At 50.4% G+C, this 22,745-nt stretch overlaps 1 protein-coding gene across 11 annotated transcripts in view; it reads left to right on the forward strand.

Moving 5' to 3' along the window:
- The first annotated feature begins 3,927 nt into the window (after window positions 1-3,927).
- The window catches only part of SYNE3 (spectrin repeat containing nuclear envelope family member 3), a 75,916-nt gene continuing 57,098 nt past the window's right edge, over window positions 3,928-22,745 (forward strand). For 4 of the 11 annotated variants that reach the window (XM_073578054.1, XM_073578060.1, XM_073578061.1 and 1 more), the window contains exon 1: window positions 17,775-17,857. In XM_073578054.1, coding sequence (XP_073434155.1) covers window positions 17,781-17,857 — 77 coding nt within the window. In that variant the 5' untranslated portion in view covers window positions 17,775-17,780. Of the gene's footprint in view, window positions 4,042-14,960; window positions 15,235-15,465; window positions 15,569-17,324; window positions 17,571-17,596; window positions 17,744-17,774; window positions 17,858-22,745 lie in introns of those variants that run through there. The other 7 variants (XM_073578051.1, XM_073578052.1, XM_073578056.1 and 4 more) reach the window with 6 other exon arrangements.

Genomic DNA, 22,745 nt, shown 5'->3' on the forward strand with positions numbered 1-22,745 from the left:
AAATGACTACAGTGGGAACACAAAAGGGATGTGGGACATTTCTAGGATCGCTGATTACAGGGGTTGTCTGATTTTATTGGATCCGGGCACCTTCAGAGCGAAGAGTACAGACTGTAAAACGGAGAGTTTGCCATTGTGTGCTCCTTCCTGGTGACCGAGCAATGAGCTGTACACTAAATAGCCCTCCGTTATTGGGAATGGGAAGGATTTATAATGACGTATTATTGCCAGGTTCCTTGTTTTTACAAACATTTTCCTATTTTATCCAACCGATCCAAGCTGCCCAGCACAGATTAGTCTGGTGGTGCCCCAGGCCAGCTCTGCCCAGCCCAGACTAGTCTGGTGGTGCCCCAGGCCGGCTCTGCCCAGCCCAGACTAGTCTGGTGGTGCCCCAGGCCGGCTCTGCCCAGCCCAGACTAGTCTGGTGGTGCTCCAGGCCGGCTCTGCCCAGACTAGTCCGGTGGTGCCCCAGGCCAGCTCTGCCCAGCCCAGACTAGTCTGGTGGTGCCCCAGGCCGGCTCTGCCCAGCCCAGACTAGTCTGGTGGTGCCCCAGGCCGGCTCTGCCCAGCCCAGACTAGTCTGGTGGTGCTCCAGGCCGGCTCTGCCCAGACTAGTCTGGTGGTGCCCCAGGCCAGCTCTGCCCAGCCCAGACTAGTCTGGTGGTGCCCCAGGCCGGTTCTGCCCAGCCCAGACTAGTCTGGTGGTGCTCCTGGCCGGTTCTGCCCAGCTCAGACTAGTCTGGTGGTGCTCCAGGCCGGCTCTGCCCAGACTAGTCTGGTGGTGCCCCAGGCCAGCTCTGCCCAGCCCAGACTAGTCTGGTGGTGCCCCAGGCCGGTTCTGCCCAGCCCAGACTAGTCTGGTGGTGCTCCAGGCCGGTTCTGCCCAGCTCAGACTAGTCTGGTGGTGCTCCAGGCCGGCTCTGCCCAGACTAGTCTGGTGGTGCCCCAGGCCAGCTCTGCCCAGCCCAGACTAGTCTGGTGGTGCCCCAGGCCGGTTCTGTCCAGCCCAGACTAGTCTGGTGGTGCTCCAGGCCGGTTCTGCCCAGACTAGTCTGGTGGTGCCCCAGGCCGGCTCTGCCCAGCACAGACTCGTCTGGTGGTGCCCCAGGCCGGTTCTGCCCAGCCCTGACTAGTCTGGTGGTGCTCCAGGCCGGCTCTGCCCAGCCCAGACTAGTCTGGTGGTGCTCCAGGCCGGCTCTGCCCAGCACAGACTAGTCTGGTGGTGCTCCTGGCCGGCTCTGCCCAGCCCAGACTAGTCTGGTGGTGCTCCAGGTCGGCTCTGCCCAGACTAGTCTGGTGGTGCCCCAGGCCAGCTCTGCCCAGCCCAGACTAGTCTGGTGGTGCCCCAGGCCGGTTCTGCCCAGCCCAGACTAGTCTGGTGGTGCTCCAGGACGGTTCTGCCCAGCCCAGACTAGTCTGGTGGTGCTCCAGGCCGGCTCTGCCCAGACTAGTCTGGTGGTGCCCCAGGCCAGCTCTGCCCAGCCCAGACTAGTCTGGTGGTGCCCCAGGCCGGTTCTGTCCAGCCCAGACTAGTCTGGTGGTGCTCCAGGCCGGTTCTGCCCAGACTAGTCTGGTGGTGCCCCAGGCTGGCTCTGCCCAGCCCAGACTAGTCTGGTGGTGCCCCAGGCCGGCTCTGCCCAGCACAGACTAGTCTGGTGGTGCCCCAGGCCGGTTCTGCCCAGACTAGTCTGGTGGTGCCCCAGGCCAGCTCTGCCCAGACTAGTCTGGTGGTGCCCCAGGCTGGCTCTGCCCAGCCCAGACTAGTCTGGTGGTGCTCCAGGCCGGCTCTGCCCAGCCCAGACTAGTCTGGTGGTACTACAGGCCGGCTCTGCCCAGCACAGACTAGTCTGGTGGTGCTCCAGGCCGGCTCTGCCCAGCACAGACTAGTCTGGTGGTGCCCCAGGCCAGCTCTGCCCAGACTAGTCTGGTGGTGCCCCAGGCTGGCTCTGCCCAGCCCAGTCTGGTGGTGCTTCAGGCCGGCTCTGCCCAGCCCAGACTAGTCTGGTGGTGCTCCAGGCCGGCTCTGCCCAGCACAGACTAGTCTGGTGGTGCTCCAGGCCGGCTCTGCCCAGCACAGGCTAGTCTGGTGGTGCTCCAGGCCGGCTCTGCCCAGCACAGGCTAGTCTGGTGGTGCCCCAAGCCGGCTCTGCCCAGACTAGTCTGGTGGTGCCCCAGGCCGGCTCTGCCCAGACTAGTCTGGTGGTGCCCCAGGCCGGCTCTGCCCAGCCCAGACTAGTCTGGTGGTGCTCCAGGCCGGCTCTGCCCAGCACAGACTAGTCTGGTGGTGCTCCAGGCCGGCTCTGCCCAGCCCAGACTAGTCTGGTGGTGCTCCAGGCCGGCTCTGCCCAGCACTGGCTAGTCTGGTGGTGCTCCAGGCCGGCTCTGCCCAGCACAGACTAGTCTGGTGGTGCCCCAGGCCGGCTCTGCCCAGCACAGACTAGTCTGGTGGTGCTCCAGGCCGGCTCTGCCCAGCCCAGTCTGGTGGTGCTCCAGGCCGGCTCTGCCCAGCCCAGACTAGTCTGGTGGTGCTCCAGGCCGGCTCTGCCCAGCACAGACTAAACTGGTGGTGCTCCAGGCCGGCTCTGCCCAGCACAGACTAGTCTGGTGGTGCCCCAGGCCAGCTCTGCCCAGACTAGTCTGATGGTGCCCCAGGCTGGCTCTGCCCAGCCCAGTCTGGTGGTGCTCCAGGCCGGCTCTGCCCAGCCCAGACTAGTCTGGTGGTGCTCCAGGCCGGCTCTGCCCAGCACAGACTAGTCTGGTGGTGCTCCAGGCCGGCTCTGCCCAGCACAGACTAGTCTGGTGGTGCCCCAGGCCAGCTCTGCCCAGACTAGTCTGGTGGTGCCCCAGGCTGACTCTGCCCAGCCCAGTCGTGCTCCAGGCCGGCTCTGCCCAGCCCAGACTAGTCTGGTGGTGCTCCAGGCCGGCTCTGCCCAGCACACACTAGTCTGGTGGTGCTCCAGGCCGGCTCTGCCCAGCACAGGCTAGTCTGGTGGTGCTCCAGGCCGGCTCTGCCCAGCACAGGCTAGTCTGGTGGTGCCCCAGGCCGGCTCTGCCCAGACTAGTCTGGTGGTGCCCCAGGCCCGCTCTGCCCAGCACAGGCTAGTCTGGTGGTGCTCCAGGCTGGCTCTGCCCAGCACAGACTAGTCTGGTGGTGCCCCAGGCCAGCTCTGCCCAGACTAGTCTGGTGGTGCCCCAGGCTGGCTCTGCCCAGCCCAGTCTGGTGGTGCTCCAGGCCGGCTCTGCCCAGCCCAGACTAGTCTGGTGGTGCTCCAGGCCGGCTCTGCCCAGCACAGACTAGTCTGGTGGTGCTCCAGGCTGGCTCTGCCCAGCCCTGACTAGTCTGGTGGTGCCCCAGGCCGGCTCTGCCCAGCACAGACTAGTCTGGTGGTGCCCCAGGCCGGCTCTGCCCAGCACAGGCTAGTCTGGTGGTGCCCCAGGCCGGCTCTGCCCAGCACAGACTAGTCTGGTGGTGCCCCAGGCCGGCTCTGCCCAGCACAGACTAGTCTGGTGGTGCCCCAGGCCAGCTCTGCCCAGCACAGGCTAGTCTGGTGGTGCCCCAGGCCGGCTCTGCCCAGCACAGGCTAGTCTGGTGGTGCCCCAGGCCGGCTCTGCCAGCCCTGATGCAGGTGATTGACAGGCCTCATCCTGTCAATCAGTTGCAGCAGCGCTGGGAAGTGCCGGCCTGGGGGTCTTTGGGGGACAGAGGGGTCTGAAATGTGTCAGTCGGGTCTGGCAGCAGCTTTCGTCCCTCTGATAACATGCCCAGCCTGCCTGTGTAGATAACGCTCGGTGTGCACAGTGTAACATGGCAGGAGGACCTCCATAGCCCTGTAGGAGAGCAGCGGCACCAGCGATGTGCAGGACGGAGCCGGCAGCCGGTGCCCGCTAATCACGTGCCGCCCCTGCCGGCGCCGCTGTGCCCTTATATAGATGCCGCGCAGTCACCGCCTCCAGTCCGCGCTCAGTGTCAGGAGGACGGGAGGTTCCTGTCTGCGCCGCCGCTCAAATCCGGTCCCGCTGCCCCGAGCCCGGAGCCTCCAGGTATGTGACCCCGGGACTACAGCAGATAGCGTGCGGAACCGGCCAGAGACCCCCAGGGTGATCTGCAGGATGCAGGGCTGCTGTGTTCTTGGGGGATGCAGGGCTGGGGGGCTGCTGTGTTCTAGGGGGATGCAGGGCTGGGGGCTGCTGTGTTCTTGGGGGATGCAGGGCTGGGGGCTGCTGTGTTCTTGGGGGATGCAGGGCTGGGGGCTACAGTGCTCTAGGGGGATGCAGGGCTGGGGGCTACAGTGCTCTAGGGGGATGCAGGGCTGGGGGCTGCTGTGTTCTAGGGGGATGCAGGGCTGGGGGCTGCTGTGTTCTTGGGGGATGCAGGGCTGGGGGCTGCTGTGTTCTAGGGGGATGCAGGGCTGGGGGCTACAGTGCTCTAGGGGGATGCAGGGCTGGGGGCTGCTGTGTTCTAGGGGGATGCAGGGCTGGGGGCTACAGTGCTCTAGGGGGATGCAGGGCTGGGGGCTACAGTGCTCTAGGGGGATGCAGGGCTGGGGGCTGCTGTGTTCTAGGGGGATGCAGGGCTGGGGGCTGCTGTGTTCTTGGGGGATGCAGGGCTGGGGGCTACAGTGCTCTAGGGGGATGCAGGGCTGGGGGCTACTGTGTTCTTGGGGGATGCAGGGCTGGGGGCTACAGTGCTCTAGGGGGATGCAGGGCTGGGGGCTACTGTGTTCTTGGGGGATGCAGGGCTGGGGGCTACAGTGCTCTAGGGGGATGCAGGGCTGGGGGCTACTGTGTTCTTGGGGGATGCAGGGCTGGGGGCTACTGTGTTCTTGGGGGATGCAGGGCTGGGGGCTACTGTGTTCTTGGGGGATGCAGGGCTGGGGGCTACTGTGTTCTTGGGGGATGCAGGGCTGGGGGCTGCTGTGTTCTAGGGGGATGCAGGGCTGGGGGCTGCTGTGTTCTAGGGGGATGTAGGGCTGGGGGGCTACAGTGCTCTAGGGGGATGCAGGGCTGGGGGCTACTGTGTTCTTGGGGGATGCAGGGCTGGGGGCTACTGTGTTCTTGGGGGATGCAGGGCTGGGGGCTACTGTGTTCTTGGGGGATGCATGGCTGGGGGGCTACTGTGTTCTTGGGGGATGCATGGCTGGGGGGCTACTGTGTTCTTGGGGGATGCATGGCTGGGGGGCTACTGTGTTCTTGGGGGATGCAGGGCTGGGGGGCTGCTGTGTTCTTGGGGGATGCAGGGCTGGGGGGCTGCTGTGTTCTTGGGGGATGCATGGCTGGGGGGCTGCTGTGTCCTAGGGGGCTGCAGGGCTGGTGGGCTGCTGTGTTGCTGGGGGGCTGCTGTGTTCTAGGGGGCTGCAGGGCTGGTGGGCTGCTGTGTTGTGGGGGGATGCAAGGCTGGGGGCTACTCTGTTCTAGGGGGATGTAGGGCTTGGGGGCTACTCTGTTCTAGGGGGATGTAGGGCTTGGGGGCTACTGTGATCTAGGGGATGTAGTGCTGGGGGGCTACTGTATTCTAGAGGGATGCTGGGCTGGGGCCTCTAGGGGGTGCGTTGGATACATGTTAGCGGTTTTCGGGTTGCACTGTATATGGGGCATTTCACATCAGTACAGTGTAAGGACTGCACTGTCTGTAGTACTGGAGCAATAGTGGTGCATTACTACTGGCTGTACGTGGTGATGTATGAGATGCATGTGCGGTACAGTGGATATATGGAGGGTGGGGATGACACTTTAATACTGTGCGTACACTTAAGGCCATAAATATTTAGACAGTGACATAAGTTTTGTCATTTTAGCTGTTTACCAAAACATATTCCAGACCCAGTTCTACAATCAATATGGGCTTAAAGTGACGGATGTCAGCTTAAATTTGATGGACTTCACATCCTAATTGGAGGAGGGGTTTAGGAATTACAGCTCTTGTTGCTGCCTCTTTTTAAAGGGACCAAAACTAACTTGACAAGTATCCCAGAAGCTATTTAATAGGCCACATGGACTATCTCCTCGTTAATCATCATTTAAGCAGGTAAAAGGTCTGGATCTGATTCCAAGTGTGGAATTTGCATTTGGAAGCTGCTGCTGTGAACCCACAACATCCGGACAAAGGAGCTCTCTCTCAATGGAAGAGAGACAGACCATCATTAGTCTGAAAAAAAGAAGAAGAAATCTATCGGAGAGATAGCAGAAATGTTATTTGCGGTCATATCAACAGGTTGGTACATCCTCTCTACCCCCCAAAATAAACGCACTGATGAGCTCGGGAACTCAAAAAGATCTGGACGTCCATGGAAGACTAAAGTGATGGATAATCACAGAATCCTTCCCATGGTGAAGAACAATCTCTTCATAAAATGCACCCATGTCAAGAACTCACTCCAAGAAGTCTATGTCTCAGTATCTAAAGGGGGTTTTACACTAAGCGATATCGCTAGCAATATCGCTAAAACGTCACTGGTTTTGTGACGTTATAGCGATATTGCTAGCGATATCGCTATGTGTGATACTTACCTCCGACCGGCTCTCCCGCGGTCCATCACTGATCGCGCGAGAATGTCCGGCTCGAATTTCTCGTCGGGCGCTTCCTGCTGAGACTTCCTGCTGTGACGACGAGCGACGCGTGGAGGCGGGCGGGAGGACGTCAGGATCGCTGTGTGTGAATGGTAAGTATCGTCTGCTGTATCGCTGCGAGATCTTCCTGTGTGGAAGCTCACTAGCGATCATTTAGCGATGCACCAGCGATCCTGACCGGGTCGGATCGCTGGTGCATCGCTAAATGTAAAAGGGCCTTTAGTCTTCCATAAAGAGAAGATTTCATAAGAGCAAAAACAGATCACCACAAGATGCAAACCATTAATCAGCTGGAAAATAGAAAAGCTGCATTAGACATTACCAAAAAACATTTAAAGAAGCCGCCCAGGTCTAGAAAAGCAAAACTAAGATCAACCTGTCCTTGAATAATGGGAAGAAGGAAGGATGAAGAAGGCTTGGAGCGGCTCCTGATCCTCGGCACATCCTCTGTAACACATGGCGGAGGCCGTGAGATGGCACAGGCATGCATGGTTTCCAATGGCACGGAGTCACTAGTGTTTATTGATGGTATGCCTGAAGACAGAAGTAGCTGGATGAATCCTGTGTGTACAGGGTGATACTTTTTGTTTAGATTCGCCTAAATGCAGCAAGATTGATGGACGACGCTTCACAGGACAGATGGACAATGACCCAAAATATCCTGCGAAAGCAAAGTGGAAATTTCTTCAATAGCCGAGACATCCCCAGATCTCGCATTTAACCGGCTGAAGACAAAACTGAAGGCAGAAAGAGCCAGATCAAGCGATAACTGTAGTCACTGCAGTAAAGGTGGCAAAGCCTCACACCGGAGGACATCAGTGATGGTGACATCCATGGCCTCCAGGCTTCAGTCCGTTATTGCTGCAAAGCCCCACACAGGAGGAGGCCAATGATGGTGATGTTCATGGTCTCCAGACCTCAGCCCGTCATTTCTGCAAAGCACCACGCAGGAGGAAACCACCGATGGTGACGGCCATGCCCTCCTGACTTAAGGCTGTCATTGCTGCAAAGCCTAACACCGGAGGAGACCAGTGATGGTGACGGCCATGGCCTCCAGACTTCAGGCCGACATTGTTGTAAAGGATTCTCTGCAAAGTATTAAACATGGACATTTTTCTTATTGGAAAGTAAATTTGCCCAATTACTTTTGAGCCCCTGAAATGATGAGGCTTTGTATTAAAATGGCTTTGTTCAACCCCTTTACTTAAACATGAAAGCCTCCTCTTCAATTGTATCCGGCTAAATATTTCTGGACCTAAGTGTACATGTGCCGTGTGGGGTCTATAGTGTAGGGGCTATATTGGGGGCTATAGTGTGGGGCTATAGTGTGAGTTATACAGTGTGGGGTGTATAGCGTGAGGTTTATAGTGTCTAGTATACAGTGTGGGGTTATACAGTGTGGGGTATATAGTGTGGAGTATTGTATGGCATGTACAGGGGCTAATGTACTGAATACAGCAGTGGCCTATGGAGGTGTACTATAGGTGGGTGTGGGGCGCCGGGCTGTGGTACAGCTGTGTATAAGGTGTGTTTGGCACGGGGGGCTGTATTATAGGTATATGTAGGCTGGGGGTCCTGAGCTGCATTACAGTTGTATTGGGCTGTTGTACAACTATATGTAGATTATTATTAGGGGGATATTCGGGGAACCCTTGGGACAGCAGAGTTGATAGTTTCCCCCTTATTGGACCTGTTGTCTTTATTCACAATGGGAAGAGATGTGACTTATTGTTGTTCTATACAGTGTTACATTTTGAAGCTGCTGCAGAACCTCTTCATCCTGCTTTACATCTGTGTTTGTGTGATGTCTCACTGGTATCAGCACCTGAGTGTCTGTGTGAATATTTCAGTACATTTTAATAATGAATAATGTTATGTCTGGTGTCACTTTACAGAGGGTGGAGGGTCCCTGCCGTGTCTGTGGGGTATGGGGGCTCAGTAACTGTACAGAGGGTCTCTACCTTGTCTGTGGGGTATGGGTGCTCAGTAACTGTACAGAGGGTCCCTGCCATGTCTGTGGGGTATGGGGGCTCAGTAACTGTACAGAGGGTCCCTGCCGTGTCTGTGAGGTATGGGGGCTTAGTTACTGTACAGAGGGTCCCTGCCGTGTCTGTGAGGAATGGGGGCTCAGTAACTGTACAGAGGGTCTCTACCTTGTCTGTGGGGTATGGGTGCTCAGTAACTGTACAGAGGGTCCCTGCCATGTCTGTGGGGTATGGGGGCTCAGTAACTGTACAGAGGGTCCCTGCCGTGTCTGTGAGGTATGGGGGCTTAGTTACTGTACAGAGGGTCCCTGCCGTGTCTGTGAGGAATGGGGGCTCAGTAACTGTACAGAGGGTCCCTACCTAGTCTGTGGGGTATGGGGGCTCAGTAACTGTACAGAGGGTCCCTGCCGTGTCTATGGGGTATGGGGGCTTAGTTACTGTACAGAGGGTCCCTGCCGTGTCTGTGAGGTATGGGGGCTCAGTAACTGTACAGAGGGTCCCTACCTAGTCTGTGGGGTATGGGGGCTCAGTAACTGTACAGAGGGTCCCTGCCATGTCTGTGGGGTTTGGGGGCTCAGTAACTGTACAGAGGGTCCCTGCCGTGTCTGTGGGGTATGGGGGCTCAGTAACTGTACAGAGGGTCCCTGCCATGTCTGTGGGGTATGGGGGCTCAGTAACTGTACAGAGGGTCCCTGCCATGTCTGTGGGGTATGGGGGCTCAGTAACTGTACAGAGGGTCCCAGCCGTGTCTGTGGGGTATGGGAGCTCAGTAACTGTACAGAGGGTCCCTGCCATGTCTGTGGGGTATGGGGACTCAGTAACTGTACAGAGGGTCCCTGCCGTGTCTGTGAGGTATGGGGGCTCAGTAACTGTACAGAGGGTCCCTACCTAGTCTGTGGGGTATGGGGGCTCAGTAACTGTACAGAGGGTCCCTGCCATGTCTGTGGGGTTTGGGGGCTCAGTAACTGTACAGAGGGTCCCTGCCGTGTCTGTGGGGTATGGGGGCTCAGTAACTGTACAGAGGGTCCCTGCCGTGTCTGTGGGGTATGGGGGCTCAGTAACTGTACAGAGGGTCCCTGCCTTGTCTGTGGGGTATGGGGGCTCAGTAACTGTACAGAGGGTCCCAGCCGTGTCTGTGGGGTATGGGAGCTCAGTAACTGTACAGAGGGTCCCTGCCATGTCTGTGGGGTATGGGGACTCAGTAACTGTACAGAGGGTCCCTGCCATGTCTGTGGGGTATGGGGACTCAGTAACTGTACAGAGGGTACCTGCTTTGTCTGTGGGCTATGGGAGCTCAGTAACTGTACAGAGGGTCCCTGCCGTGTCTATGGGGTATGGGGGCTTAGTTACTGTACAGAGGGTCCCTGCCGTGTCTGTGAGGTATGGGGGCTCAGTAACTGTACAGAGGGTCCCTGCCGTGTCTGTGGGGTATGGGGGCTCAGTAACTGTACAGAGGGTCCCTGCCGTGTCTGTGGGGTATGGGTGCTCAGTAACTGTACAGAGGGTCCCTGCCATGTCAGTGGGGTATGGGGGCTCAGTAACTGTACAGAGGGTCCCTGCTGTGTCTGTGGGTTATGGGGGCTCAGTAACTGTACAGAGGGTCCCTGCCGTGTCTATGGGGTATGGGGGCTTACTTACTGTACAGAGGGTCCCTGCCGTGTCTGTAAGGTATGGGGGCTCAGTAACTGTACAGAGGGTCCCTACCTTGTCTGTGGGGTATGGGTGCTCAGTAACTGTACAGAGGGTCCCTGCCGTGTCTGTGGGATATGGGGGCTCAGTAACTGTACAGAGGGTCCCTGCCGTGTCTGTGGGGTATGGGGGCTCAGTAACTGTACAGAGGGTCCCTGCCATGTCTGTGGGGTATGGGGGCTCAGTAACTGTACAGAGGGTCCCTGCCGTGTCTGTGGGGTCAAGCTCCCAATGTTTGTGCAGTTGTATTGGGCTGTGTGTAATTGGAGCCTCCTGCAGGACATTGTGGCCTCATGGAGATGTGCAGGAATCTACGGGTCTCCTCACCCCCCTCCACACACTGTGCAGGGAGTGATGTCTATTTTGCCCAGAGCATAGTAGACAGCATTCCTGCTGTCATGTCAGCTGGGAGTTGTGCTCCTGTTGTTTGAGTTGTAGGTGGAGTGTATCTGCAGATCAAAATTCACACAATATCTGTACAAGCCTACTCTATCATCAGCGAAAACAGGAGCAAGACAGAACCTGGTCCCTGCAGCCTAGAATGGATAAATCAGTATCTTCAGCATTCTGCAAAGTCATGCTGAGACTTGTAGTACCACCGGATATATCGGTGATAATGCTGCTAGTGCCAACTTGTGCACAACACCCAATGAGATACAATTTGGGTGACTCAGTGCGATAGTGTGACGTGGTGGCTGTACTGAGTCACGTAAGCCGCCATGATGTTCATCCCTGGGAGACCCGGGGGCATTTATAATTGTTATACGCTGAATGGAGCCATCGATGTGCAGTCAGTTTGCCGGAGCTTCGTCTTTGGAGCGTTGCCCGTTGTGTTCTATGGGTAGTGGATCGATCTGAACTCATTATTTTATCTCCAGAGAACTGGATGAGACCCGGGGACAATGTACCCAGGAATCTGCTACTTTGTAGGAAAGTTCTGACCTGGATGTCTCAAGTTATTTTAAGTTGTCTGTCTGTGGATTATTGTGGGTATTTACCCCAGTGACAGATACTTCAGACTCTCCGGCGGCATCCTTGGTATAGCCGGATCCCTCACGGCGACATCTTTACACTAAAGCTTGTGCTGTGACTGTCCTGACCCTGCTGTGACTGTAATAACCATTACCCTCATGTGACCATCCATAATATGTTGTGACAGTCCAAACCCACCAGACAGCTACATGGCTGGAGCTGATCTGTTAGGTCACATGTTTGACAGCAGAATTTTGAAGGCAGCTCTGGAGGACAGTGGAACTAAGGCATTTTTTAATTTGTAAATGACTTTCCATATTGCTACACTGATGCAGAATATTCTGATATGAAGCAATGATGAGAGTTTATGTAATTAATCAAAATCCCGCAATTCCCCGTTTGGATGATTTTGCACCCACTGCCCCTCCTCCAGGCGTCCTGCTATTGGGATAAGATGCTCCTTTCATGCATTCTGCATATTAATTGCTACAGAAACCGAAATTACTAACAAGAAACACGAGTTCTGAGAAACAAAGATCTTTTCATCTGTGTCAGCGACTGACGCTGAGGACTGGTCAGCTGGGAATACTGGGGGGGGGACAAACTCACTTGTTGCCAAATTGTATCCACCACATGGAAATGTTAATGATCTGTGAATAAGTGAGATTACAGGAATGTGACTTATGTAAGAATGTCCGTGAATGGTTAATATTTAACCCCTCAGATGTCTAGTGAAAAATGTAGCATGGATCCATCATGGTGGTCAGGCCGATGGGTACAGGGTATATATCCTGTAGATGATGAATGTCCTCCTCGAGGGGGGGTGAATGTGTCCTTATAATGAGAAAATGTGACTGAAAGACAAGTCTGATAGATTTACATCCGAAGTGATGGAAAATGAGGATGAGACACTGAGCAAACAGGTTCAGCAAAGCGGAGACAGACGTGCGAGGATCTCAGATAATGTATCCAGTGCCAAATTTACAACAATAATAAATAAGTCTCTGGACTCCTTTCCCCCCATGCTTCTCCGGACTCCTGCTCCTCCGGACTCCAGTCCCCCCCCCTGTTCCTCCTGACTGCAGTCCCCCCGCTCTTCTGGCCTCTAGTCCCGCCCTGCACCTCCAGACTCCTGTCCCCCCCCCCCCCCCCCCGCTCTTTCGGTCTCCTGCTCCCCTCCCACCCTGCTTCTCTGGACTCCTGTCCCCCCATGCTTCTCCGGACTCCTGCTCCTCCGGACTCCAGTCCCCCCCCCTGCTCCTCCTGACTGCAGTCCCCCCGCTCTTCTGGCCTCTAGTCCCCCCCTGCACCTCCTGACTCCTGTCCCCCCCCGCGCTCTTTCGGACTCCTGCTCCCCTCCCACCCTGCTCCTCTGGACTCCTGTCCCCCCATGCTTCTCCAGACTGTTGTCCCCCTTGCTCCTCTGGACTCCTGTCCCCCCTTGCTCCTCTGGACAACTGTCCCCCTCTGTGTCTGTTCCTAATTTATCCTGCAGGAATCCTCCATACACATAAAATCAGGAAGGTTAGCCAACTTTTATTTTGAACGGGGTTCTAAAAATTCCAAACAGTCAGCATTTGCCGGACAGATGAATATTATTTTATTGCTCCCTGTTATCAGCTATTTTCATCTGGAGAAGCCGCGACTGTTTTCACCTGTCCTACAAGCGGCTCCTCTTCATCAGCCATCACCTACGCACACATTATATAAGCCACCAATCTCCGTCCATAAAGGAGCGAAATGTTGTATTTTACTCCACATATTTTCCGATCTCTTGCTGCAGTAAATGTTGAGCTCCCTTTGGCTGTATATTCTGCAAGTTCCCTGTATTTCTGTGTTTTCTCCATATGTTTGACCTAAGATCCTGGTCCAGTATTCTGGAAGCACTGCCTGTTTCCGTCTGTCACCCCAATCATCATATAAAGGCAGAGCGGCGAGAGCTGCGCACCGGCACCGTCTGTGTTCCGCCTCTTGCATCTGTCCTGATTGCAGGTGTATTAATAATTCATGGTGCATTTAATTAGTCATGTAAGGAGCAGCTGTCACCGCTTAGATCCGTCACAGCAGAGCGCGCCGCGTCCACGAGTCCCATCATTTCTCAGCCATTGTTTGCACGCTATAATTATCATCTATTCTGCTTCAATTGGCCGTAAACTCCGATGTCCTTTATGAAGCTGATGACTCGTGGCCGGGGAAGGAGCCGTGCGTGTGATAAACCCAGAGCAATCCGTCCTCTCACTCCTGTCTGCGGCATCTGGAGGCTGCAGGAGCCCAGCCCCATGACCCGCCACAGGAATCGGTGCAGGTGTTACCCGTGCACTCACCTTCCTCCCATAGCTGCTCCCACAACTATTTTAACTTTTTTTTTTAATTTTTCCACCATATGTTTTATTACTGTAAAAGTTGCCAGACTAATAAAAATCCCAAACTGCCCGTTAAAACCTTATCTGTCTATGCTGCATCACCCCCACGACTAAAGGTTCCAGCTGCGAGGATATGCAACCTCCTCCAAATCTCAAAACTTGGAGTTTCTGCTCTGAAGACTCTGCGAGACAACTCCGTGCGCACAGAAATTTCGGAAGAAAACCTTCACACTGCTTATCTATGAACTGTCTCAATATTTATGCTTATCACTCCCCCATAATGACTATTCCACTTCACATCACTTGTCTTAGCTATTGGGTTATTTCTGTGCTGTCTTTTGTATAAATATGTGACTTCAGATTTTGTATTAGTCTAGCCTGATGAAGAGACCCGAGTAGTCTGGAAAGCTTGCAATGTGTTACCATCTTTTCAGTTAGCCATTAAAAGGTATCAACTACTGAGGACTCTCAATCCTGAATATTTTTCTATCTACTGGCTAACACGGTACAAAGATATACATCTTTGCTGTATCAGAAATTTCGGGACGTTTTTGAGTTTTTCTTTTCTTTAATTACGGTAGTTTTCAAGACTTCTAGAAGAGTTTTTTTCTTTCTTTTTTACCTGCTGATCGGACAGTGCACAGTTTTGAGAGGTCTCTGATCAGGATTCATTTTACGGCCTCATTCAGATATCAAAATAATTTGGTTTGTTGTTCTTGTATGTTATAATATTGGATAAGACTTTGATCAGACTGTGGCCCGAGTGTCATCTGTTTTCTTTAACACGGAAAACAAAGAATGTTTCTTCATCGCCTCCTATGTGACAGTCCGTGAAAACCAGACTGCATTCGGATCAGGGTGGATTGATTTAAATCACGCCGATTTAAATCATGATTTAAATCACGATTTAAATCAAAAGATTTTTTTCTATTTAAATCGGATCGATTTAAATCATGATTTTAATCATGATTTAAATCACTGATTTAAATCAAAAGGTTTTTTTTTAATATAAATCGCGATTAAAATGAGAAGTGAGAGCAGTGTGCATGTGCGCCCATAGTTACACGGACGAAACTAGGGGCAACGATCTAACGCCAGGGTGAGGGGAGGACCCCAAAGTAAGTAAAAATCTTTTTTGTTTTACTATATGGCAATAGGTAGGTGTTTAAAAGCAGCATGTCTTAATTGTATAAACTATTAATAGCCTCCACATTTTGTTCATACTGCCCCTTTAATTCCACACTTCTAGCTTGGTTTCAGTTTTGGTTTAGTTTCTTTTTCCCTGCATTCAGTTGACATGCCCAAACTTGTTGGATAGTCAGCAGTACTTGGCTCAGGCTGTAGTAACATCAGCAGTGCTTGGCTCAGGCTGTAGTAACAATCAAACTTCATAAGTGATCTGTGTGAGCCATGGCAGCAGGTCGTAAGAGAGACCCTATTTGGGTTCATTTTGTTGAGATGCCAGCAGCAGATCTTGGAAAGAAAGGTGCAAGAGCAAAGTGCAAATACTGTCAAAAGGATATCCAAGGACTTGTTTGCCGTTTTGAAATCACATTATAAAAACTGCAACCAGAAGGGAAATGAAGATGTTGATAGTGATACAACTAATGTCAATGAACCCCCACAGCTTCTTATGCACCAGGAGCCTAGTACTAGTGGTAAGTCTGGCAATTAATTTACAACCTATTTTTTTAACAGACATTTTACTGGGATGGTTAAAGTCTATGAAAAGAAAAATGATTTAAATCAAAAAAATCTGATTTAAATCAAAAAAATCTGATTTTTTTGATTTTTTTAAAAAAATCAAGATTTTTATCCACCCTGATTCGGATGTCATCCAGGCGTGGTCTGATTTTTCACGGACCCTTAGATTTACATTGCCAATTTTGATTCGACCCTCAGATAAAAATCTTGCATCGCTGAGCTTTTCTGTGGACCACTCGGGTCAGTGAAAAATCTTGGACATGTGATTGGCCCCATAGACTATCACAGGTACGAATCCTATCCCTGAAAACTACGGATAGCGCTCCTACTCGGACGTCATAATGGGGTCTCCAGAAGTGAGAACATTGTACCAAAATGGAAAAAAGTGCTCAGACGTGGACTTTTATTCAATCAATTTGGTGAAATGCCACTCCAAACACCTCCATGTGAACCCAGATTTTTCTGCGCGGATTCTGCAGAATCTGCAGGTCAAAATGCCTGCATTTTGCCTGCGGATTTTGTGTGGATTTCCCCTGCGTTTTTACACCTGCGGATTCCTATAATGGAAAAGGTGTAAAAACGCTGCAATTTCCGCACAAAGAATTGACATGCTGCAGAAAATAAACCGCTGCGTTTCTGCACGGAATTTTCTGCAGCATGTGCACAGTGGATTTGGTTTTCCATAGGATTACATGGTACTGTACACCGCATGGAAAACTGCTGCGGATCCGCAGGGACAAATCCGCAACGTGTCCACATACCCTTAGGATATGTGCACACGTAGATTTAGGTCCTGCAGATTTTTCCACGCGGATTTGGAAATATCCTCAGGTAAATTCTCAGGTCAAAAGACCTGCAGATTAGCCTGCGGTTTCACACCTCTACAATGGAGAAGGTGTGAAACCGCAGCGGAATCCGCACAAAGAATCGCCATGTGCGGATTTGAACCCGCAGCAAATCCGCACGGAAAAATCTGCAGCATGTGCACAGCGTTTTTCCGTTTACCATTGAAAACAATAGTACTGTACAACGCACCTAAAGCTGCTGCGGTTCCGAACAGCCAAAAACGCTGCGGATCCGCAGCAGATTCCGCAACGTGTGCACATAGTCTTAGGGTAAATGGACTTTCTTGATCCTTTAAAAAGTAACATGTTTTTAAGTGGACATCGCTATAGAAAACTGCTCCTTGTTTTTGGAGGATTATTTTCTGTTCCTGAAATGTTTTTTTTTTTATTGGGCAGTGTCTTAGTTTGGAATCATTTTAAAGAAGTTAAGTGCTCTTCTTTTTTTTTTTTTTTTTTTTTTTTCAAAACCTAAAGTGGAAAACCCAGCTTAAAAAAAAAAAGACAACAGAACATGACCAGGAAAGCGATTTTTATATTAGAAATGAACAGGAAGAGTCTTCCCAGTAGTTTTTCAGACCCACTAATAAAAATAAAAACTCAAACACTGTGCACGTAGTGTCCATTTTTCAGCCTGACCTGTGCACAACTATTTCTGACAGCTGCGGTATCAATATGTTGTACTGTCCCTTTAAATCCAGCACGGAGCGCGCGCTGGCAGCCGGGGATGTTTTTGTCTGGGGCTGCGATGTTCCGCCTTTTACTGTGGCTTTTAGTAGGCGGTTTGGTATTTCATCCGCTACTATTATCTCCGATGCCCAAAATGCCACAGGAACGCCCTGCTCCCAGGGGGGTTTATTGGCCGCGGCTATTGTTCACCGCTGCAACAAAAGAAAAATTGTTTACAAAATGTCTCTGCTTTGACTGTTTGGAAAGTTTATTTATTTTTTGCAATGAATTTTAGTTATTTTACTAGGGGCTGAAATACATCGGTCACGTGTCATGTGTTTTCATTCAGGAGTTGCTGAAATTCTCCATCTTATTTTTCAAGATTTTTTTTGTACCCCCCCCCCCCTCCCCGGCCCCTCCCTCTCTCTCCATAGTCTCATTTTTCAAACATGTTATATAGGGGATGATTGCACATGAGGCGTAATCCGGGTGTACAGGATGGCCGTGTACACAGGGTGTGGGCACAGTGATGTGTCTGCTGGAGATGCAAATTGTGCAAATGATTTGGGGGGAAGGGAGCAGCAGATCTGTAACGCTCATTATTTGCGATTGCTTTTTATTAATCCATAATTCTACTGTCTTGTTTGGATGATAAAACGTTTCTCCGCTTCGCTCTGCTGTGAAATAGCACAGGAAGTGGTCGGCTCATAGCAAGACGCGGATTCGGCAGCACAGGCTCCTCAGCGCAGCACGTGATATCTGTGGCTTGTAGGGGAAAGGTAAAGCATCTCTGCTCGAAAATAACTAATGTCCGCTGTACATGGGCTGATGTCAGTAATGGGAAACTGTCTTTAAGATTTATTTCATGCGTTTGGTGGCTGCGACGTCAGAGTTATGGGATGTCTGTAGCTGATCGCCAACATTACACTGAGGGCATCAAGAGTCGTGTGAGGTCAGTACAGAGCAATAATAATTGTACAGAGCCGTCAATGTCTCCTGTGCAACAGGCGGTATTATCGTCTACAGATCCCTGCTCCTCCTCATGCTGTGAGGAAAGTCTGCACTGGTATGTATTCACACTCAGCGGTGAAAAGCTCTCTGCACCTTCACATAAAGTACATTACTGATCCTGACTTACCTCCTGCATTATACCCCAGAGCAGCACTCAATATTCTGCTGGTGCAGTCACTGTGTACATACATTACTGATCCTGAGTTACATCCTGTATTATACTCCAGAGCTGCACTCACTATTCTGCTGGTGCAGTCACTGTGTACATACATTACATTAGTGATCCTGAGCTACATCCTGTATTATACTCCAGAGCTGCACTCACTATTCTGCTGGTGCAGTCACTGTTTACATACATTACATTACTGATCCTGAGCTACATCCTGTATTATACCCCAGAGCAGCACTCACTGTTCTGCTGGTGCAGTCACTGTTTACATACATTACATTACTAATCCTGAGCTACATCCTGTATTATACTCCAGAGCTGCAGTCACTATTCTGCTAGTGCAGTCACTGTTTACATACATTACATTACTGATCCTGAGCTACATCCTGTAATATACTCCAGAGCTGCACTCACTATTCTGCTGGTGCAGTCACTGTGTACATACATTACATTACTGATCCTGAGTTACATCCTGTATTATACTCCAGAGCTGCATTCACTATTCTGCTGGTGCAGTCACTGTGTACATAAATTACATTACTGATCCTGAGTTGCATCCTGTATTATACTCCAGAGCTGCACTCACTATTCTGCTGGTGCAGTCACTGTGTACATACATTACATTACTGATCCTGAGTTACATCCTGTATTACACTTCAGAGCAGCACTCACTATTCTGCTGGTGCAGTCACTGTTTACATACATTACATTACTGATCCTGAGCTACATCCTGTATTATACTCCAGAGCTGCACTCACTATTCTGCTTGTGCAGTCACTGTGTACATACATCACATTACTGATCCTGAGTTATATCCTGTATTATACTCCAGAGCTGTGCTCACTATTCTGCTGGTGCAGTCACTGTGTACATACATTACATTACTGATCCTGAGTTACATCCTGTATTATACTCCAGAGCAGCACTCTCTATTCTGCTGGTGCAGTCACTGTGTACATACATTACATTACTGATCCTGAGTTACATCCTGTATTATACTCCAGAGCAGCACTCACTATTCTGCTGGTGCAGTCACTGTGTACATACATCACATTACTGATCCTGAGTTACATCCTGTATTATACTCCAGAGCTGTGCTCACTATTCTGCTGGTGCAGTCACTGTATATATATACATTACATTACTGATCCTGAGTTACATCCTGTATTATACTCCAGAGCTGCACTCACTATTCTGCTGGTGCAGTCACTGTGTACATGCATTACATCACTGATCCTGAGTTACATCCTGTATTATACCCCAGAGCTGAACTCACTATTCTGCTGGTGAAGTCACTGTGTACATACATTACATTACTGATCCTGAGTTACATCCTGCATTGTACCCCATAGCAGCACTCACTATTCTGCTTGTGCAGTTACTGTGTACATACATTACATTACTGATCCTGAGTTACATCCTGTATTATACCCCAGAGCTGCACTCACTATTCTGCTGGTGCAGTCACTGTGTACATGCATTACATTACTGATCCTGAGTTACATCCTGTATTATACCCCAGAGCTGCACTCACTATTCTGCTGGTGCAGTCACTGTGTACATGCATTACATTACTGATCCTGAGTTACATCCTGTATTATACCCCAGAGCTGAACTCACTATTCTGCTGGTGCAGTCACTGTGTACATACATTACATTACTGATCCTGATACCAACAAACCAGACTAATACACATGGTATTTTACCAATCAAATAACATTAATCATGTGCATTTGGATTACTACCGCCTATCATCAAATACCACATAGATAAATCTCAACAAAAGATGATTACAAGGCAACAAGTTTTTTAAATGTCAAAAAGTATAATTTTTTTAGAAAAACACATTAAAACATAATGCCAAGATATGGGGAAAGAAGGGGGAGGGCAATATGCTCACCGCCATGATCACTCAATAACATGCATAGCCAGCCGGCAGAAAGTACTATAAATGCAGGAGGATTAGTTTACAAATCAACATATCTACCACAGAAGTGTACTTGTTGTGGCCATAAAAGTAGACTATCTGTAACCAAATAACAGATTAAGGCCGTTCTGTGGCTTGATAATGGCCAGTTATGCTAGAGTTAACCCAGGTTCCCGCCCACTATCCCAGTAGTAGGCTCTATGCATAAGCGCTTGTGTCTGTCCATCCGCACCCCTGCCCTGCAGGAGCGCGCTGTCTTTTCGCCGCTACGTCAGCCTGCTCTCGGCGTCATATGACGGTGGTTGGGCCCGCACTGGCTCCGCCTCCCATCTGACGTTGGCTGGCGTATCGGTCGTCTTGACAGCGGACCGGTCACATCCGGGTCGGGAGCGTTATTTCCGGTTGCGCTGCTGATTCAGCCGCCGCTATGGGATATAAAAGATCCGGACACACCATTAGTCACAGGCCCCCTGAGGAAGGAGACCGAAACGCGCGTCAGGGCGGACGTGCAGCCCCAGGTGGCAGTGGTACAGCATTGTGGACCCCTTAGGCCTCTTTCACACTTCAGTTATTTGCATCAGTTAAAATCCGCCAAAAAGGCAGAGAAGCGGATCCGTTTTTAGACGGATCCTGAAAATGAGGAAATTTAAAGGAACCGGAAGGGGGGAGAGAGAGAGAGAGATGAAAGTCAATGGGGAAAAAAAAACGGATCCGCAAAGAAAAATGGCGGATCCGTTTTTTTTTCAAAATTGGCGGATCTTGACTGTCAAAAACGGAAGTGTGAAAGAGGCCTTTGAGGTAATTTTACTGGAGATATTCTGCACTCTGCTATGTTATTTGGTTATACTTTACCTAAGGGTACACAGGCATTATTATTGCGTGGAGGTGTTTTTTTCTCTGCATATTTAGATTAACTACCAGCACAATTTTATGTGCTAGTTTAGTGTCATACTTAATAGTCTACTTTTATGGCCGCAACAAGTACACTTCTGTGGTAGGTATGTTGATTTGTAAACTAATCCTCCTGCATTTATAGTACTTTCTGCCAGCTGGCTATGCATGTTATTGAGTGATCATGGCGGTGAGCATATTGCCCTCCCCCTTCTTTCCACATATCTTGGCATTCTGTTTTTAATGTGTTTTTCTAATAAAATTATACTTTTTTGACATTTAAAAAACGTGTTGCCTTGTAACCATCTTTTGTTGAGATTTATCTATTACTGATCCTGAGTAAAGATTATTTTACAAGAACAGATCGGCCGCGTTAAACAACCAGTGATTGGCTTTTCAACAACAAACTGCTCACTGAATTGACACTGAATGGTCTATAATGGATTCTTCGCTGTAGTGTGATTTCTGCTTACATAGAACAATGTGCTCCCGAGAACAATGATCTTTTGTCACACTAAAGATCATCCATTTGATGAGTAAAATGCTTGTTCATCGGGAGAAATGATCGGCAGCCTGTTTACACTGCAGGATTATTGTAAAATGAATGATCCTAGGAGCGTTCGTTCACAATGGTCTTTCTGCGTAGGTAATATTCCAGAGCTGCACTCGCTATTCTTCTCCTATGTCTTTCCTATATCTGATGACTTTACAGCATCTGATGTGCAGAAGACCCTTCTTGGAACGAAAAGCGTGGAAGCATGATCAATCAGGGAATGCTGAGATTTATCTGCAGAATTATGAGTGCAGCTCTGGTTGATGTAACCCTGTATAAGTACAGATACGTTATCTACTTAGAAATGAATTGTTCATTGGAAAGTCATAATGTATTGAAATCTGCAGAGTGCAGCTGGTAAGCGGTCAGTGACTACAGCAGTGAGGTCTGTACAGGCTGTCGTTACATATTAACCTATTAGATGGCTTGAAATTATTAAAACTTTACAGCTGGGGGTTCTTAATATTGTTTTTCATACATCTACAATCACCATTATGTAACCCACAGTAACACAACAAATCACTGTGTGATGTAATTGGTGACGGACAGGCGAAGTAGTGCAGTACCTGTTCCGGCTGTGCACTACTATTTGTCTGTTCTGTATCCTGTGTATTCGCTATTTATCTCCCTTGTATCTAGTTTGTATTTGTAGCTTGTTTGTATGTCTGATGTGTATGGAATTGTGTTTGTGTCTTGTATCCACTGTGTATCTGTTGAGTGTCTGTTCGTTTCTTCTGCGTCATGTATTTATTTTGCACCTGTTTCTCTTGTGTTTTTTGTTTGTGCGCCATGTGTATTTTTCATTCATTTGCGTCTTGTGTATGGGTCTATGTAGAAGGGCCGACGGCAGCCAATAAGTGACCAGCAGATACATACATGCAAGGTGCCAGGTAGACCGCACTACTGTGTGCATAGAATAACATTGTTCTCGGCAGCACGTGCTGGTTACACTAATCGACGCACTGTCAAGAAGATTATTTTAAAGCAAACTTAAGAATCATTTCTCTGAAAATTAACAAGCGTACATCAGTTGATTACTAACCTGTGTACATCGGCTGATAATCGGGAAATGATGCTGATTATTATTGGCCTGTTTAAACTGGATTGACACTTTGCATCTATTTTGTGTCTGTTCTGTATTGTATGTGTGTTTGGTGTCTGCGGTGTGTGTGTGTGTCTGCGTTGTGTGTCTGCGTTGTGTGTCTGCGATGTGTGTCTGCGATGTGTGTTGTGCTGTGTGTGTTGTGTGTCTGCGGTGTGTGTGTGTGTTGTGTGTCTGCGGTGTGTTGTGTGTCTGCGGTGTGTGTGTGTTGTGTGTCTGCGGTGTGTGTGTGTGTGTGTTGTGTGTCTGCGGTGTGTGTGTGTTGTGTGTGTCTGCGGTGTGTTGTGTGTCTGCGGTGTGT

The sequence above is a fragment of the Dendrobates tinctorius genome, unplaced genomic scaffold, assembly GCF_039654945.1.
Source record: "Dendrobates tinctorius isolate UK_male_01 unplaced genomic scaffold, ASM3965494v1 ptg000058l, whole genome shotgun sequence".
Classification (NCBI taxonomy): domain Eukaryota; kingdom Metazoa; phylum Chordata; class Amphibia; order Anura; family Dendrobatidae; genus Dendrobates; species Dendrobates tinctorius.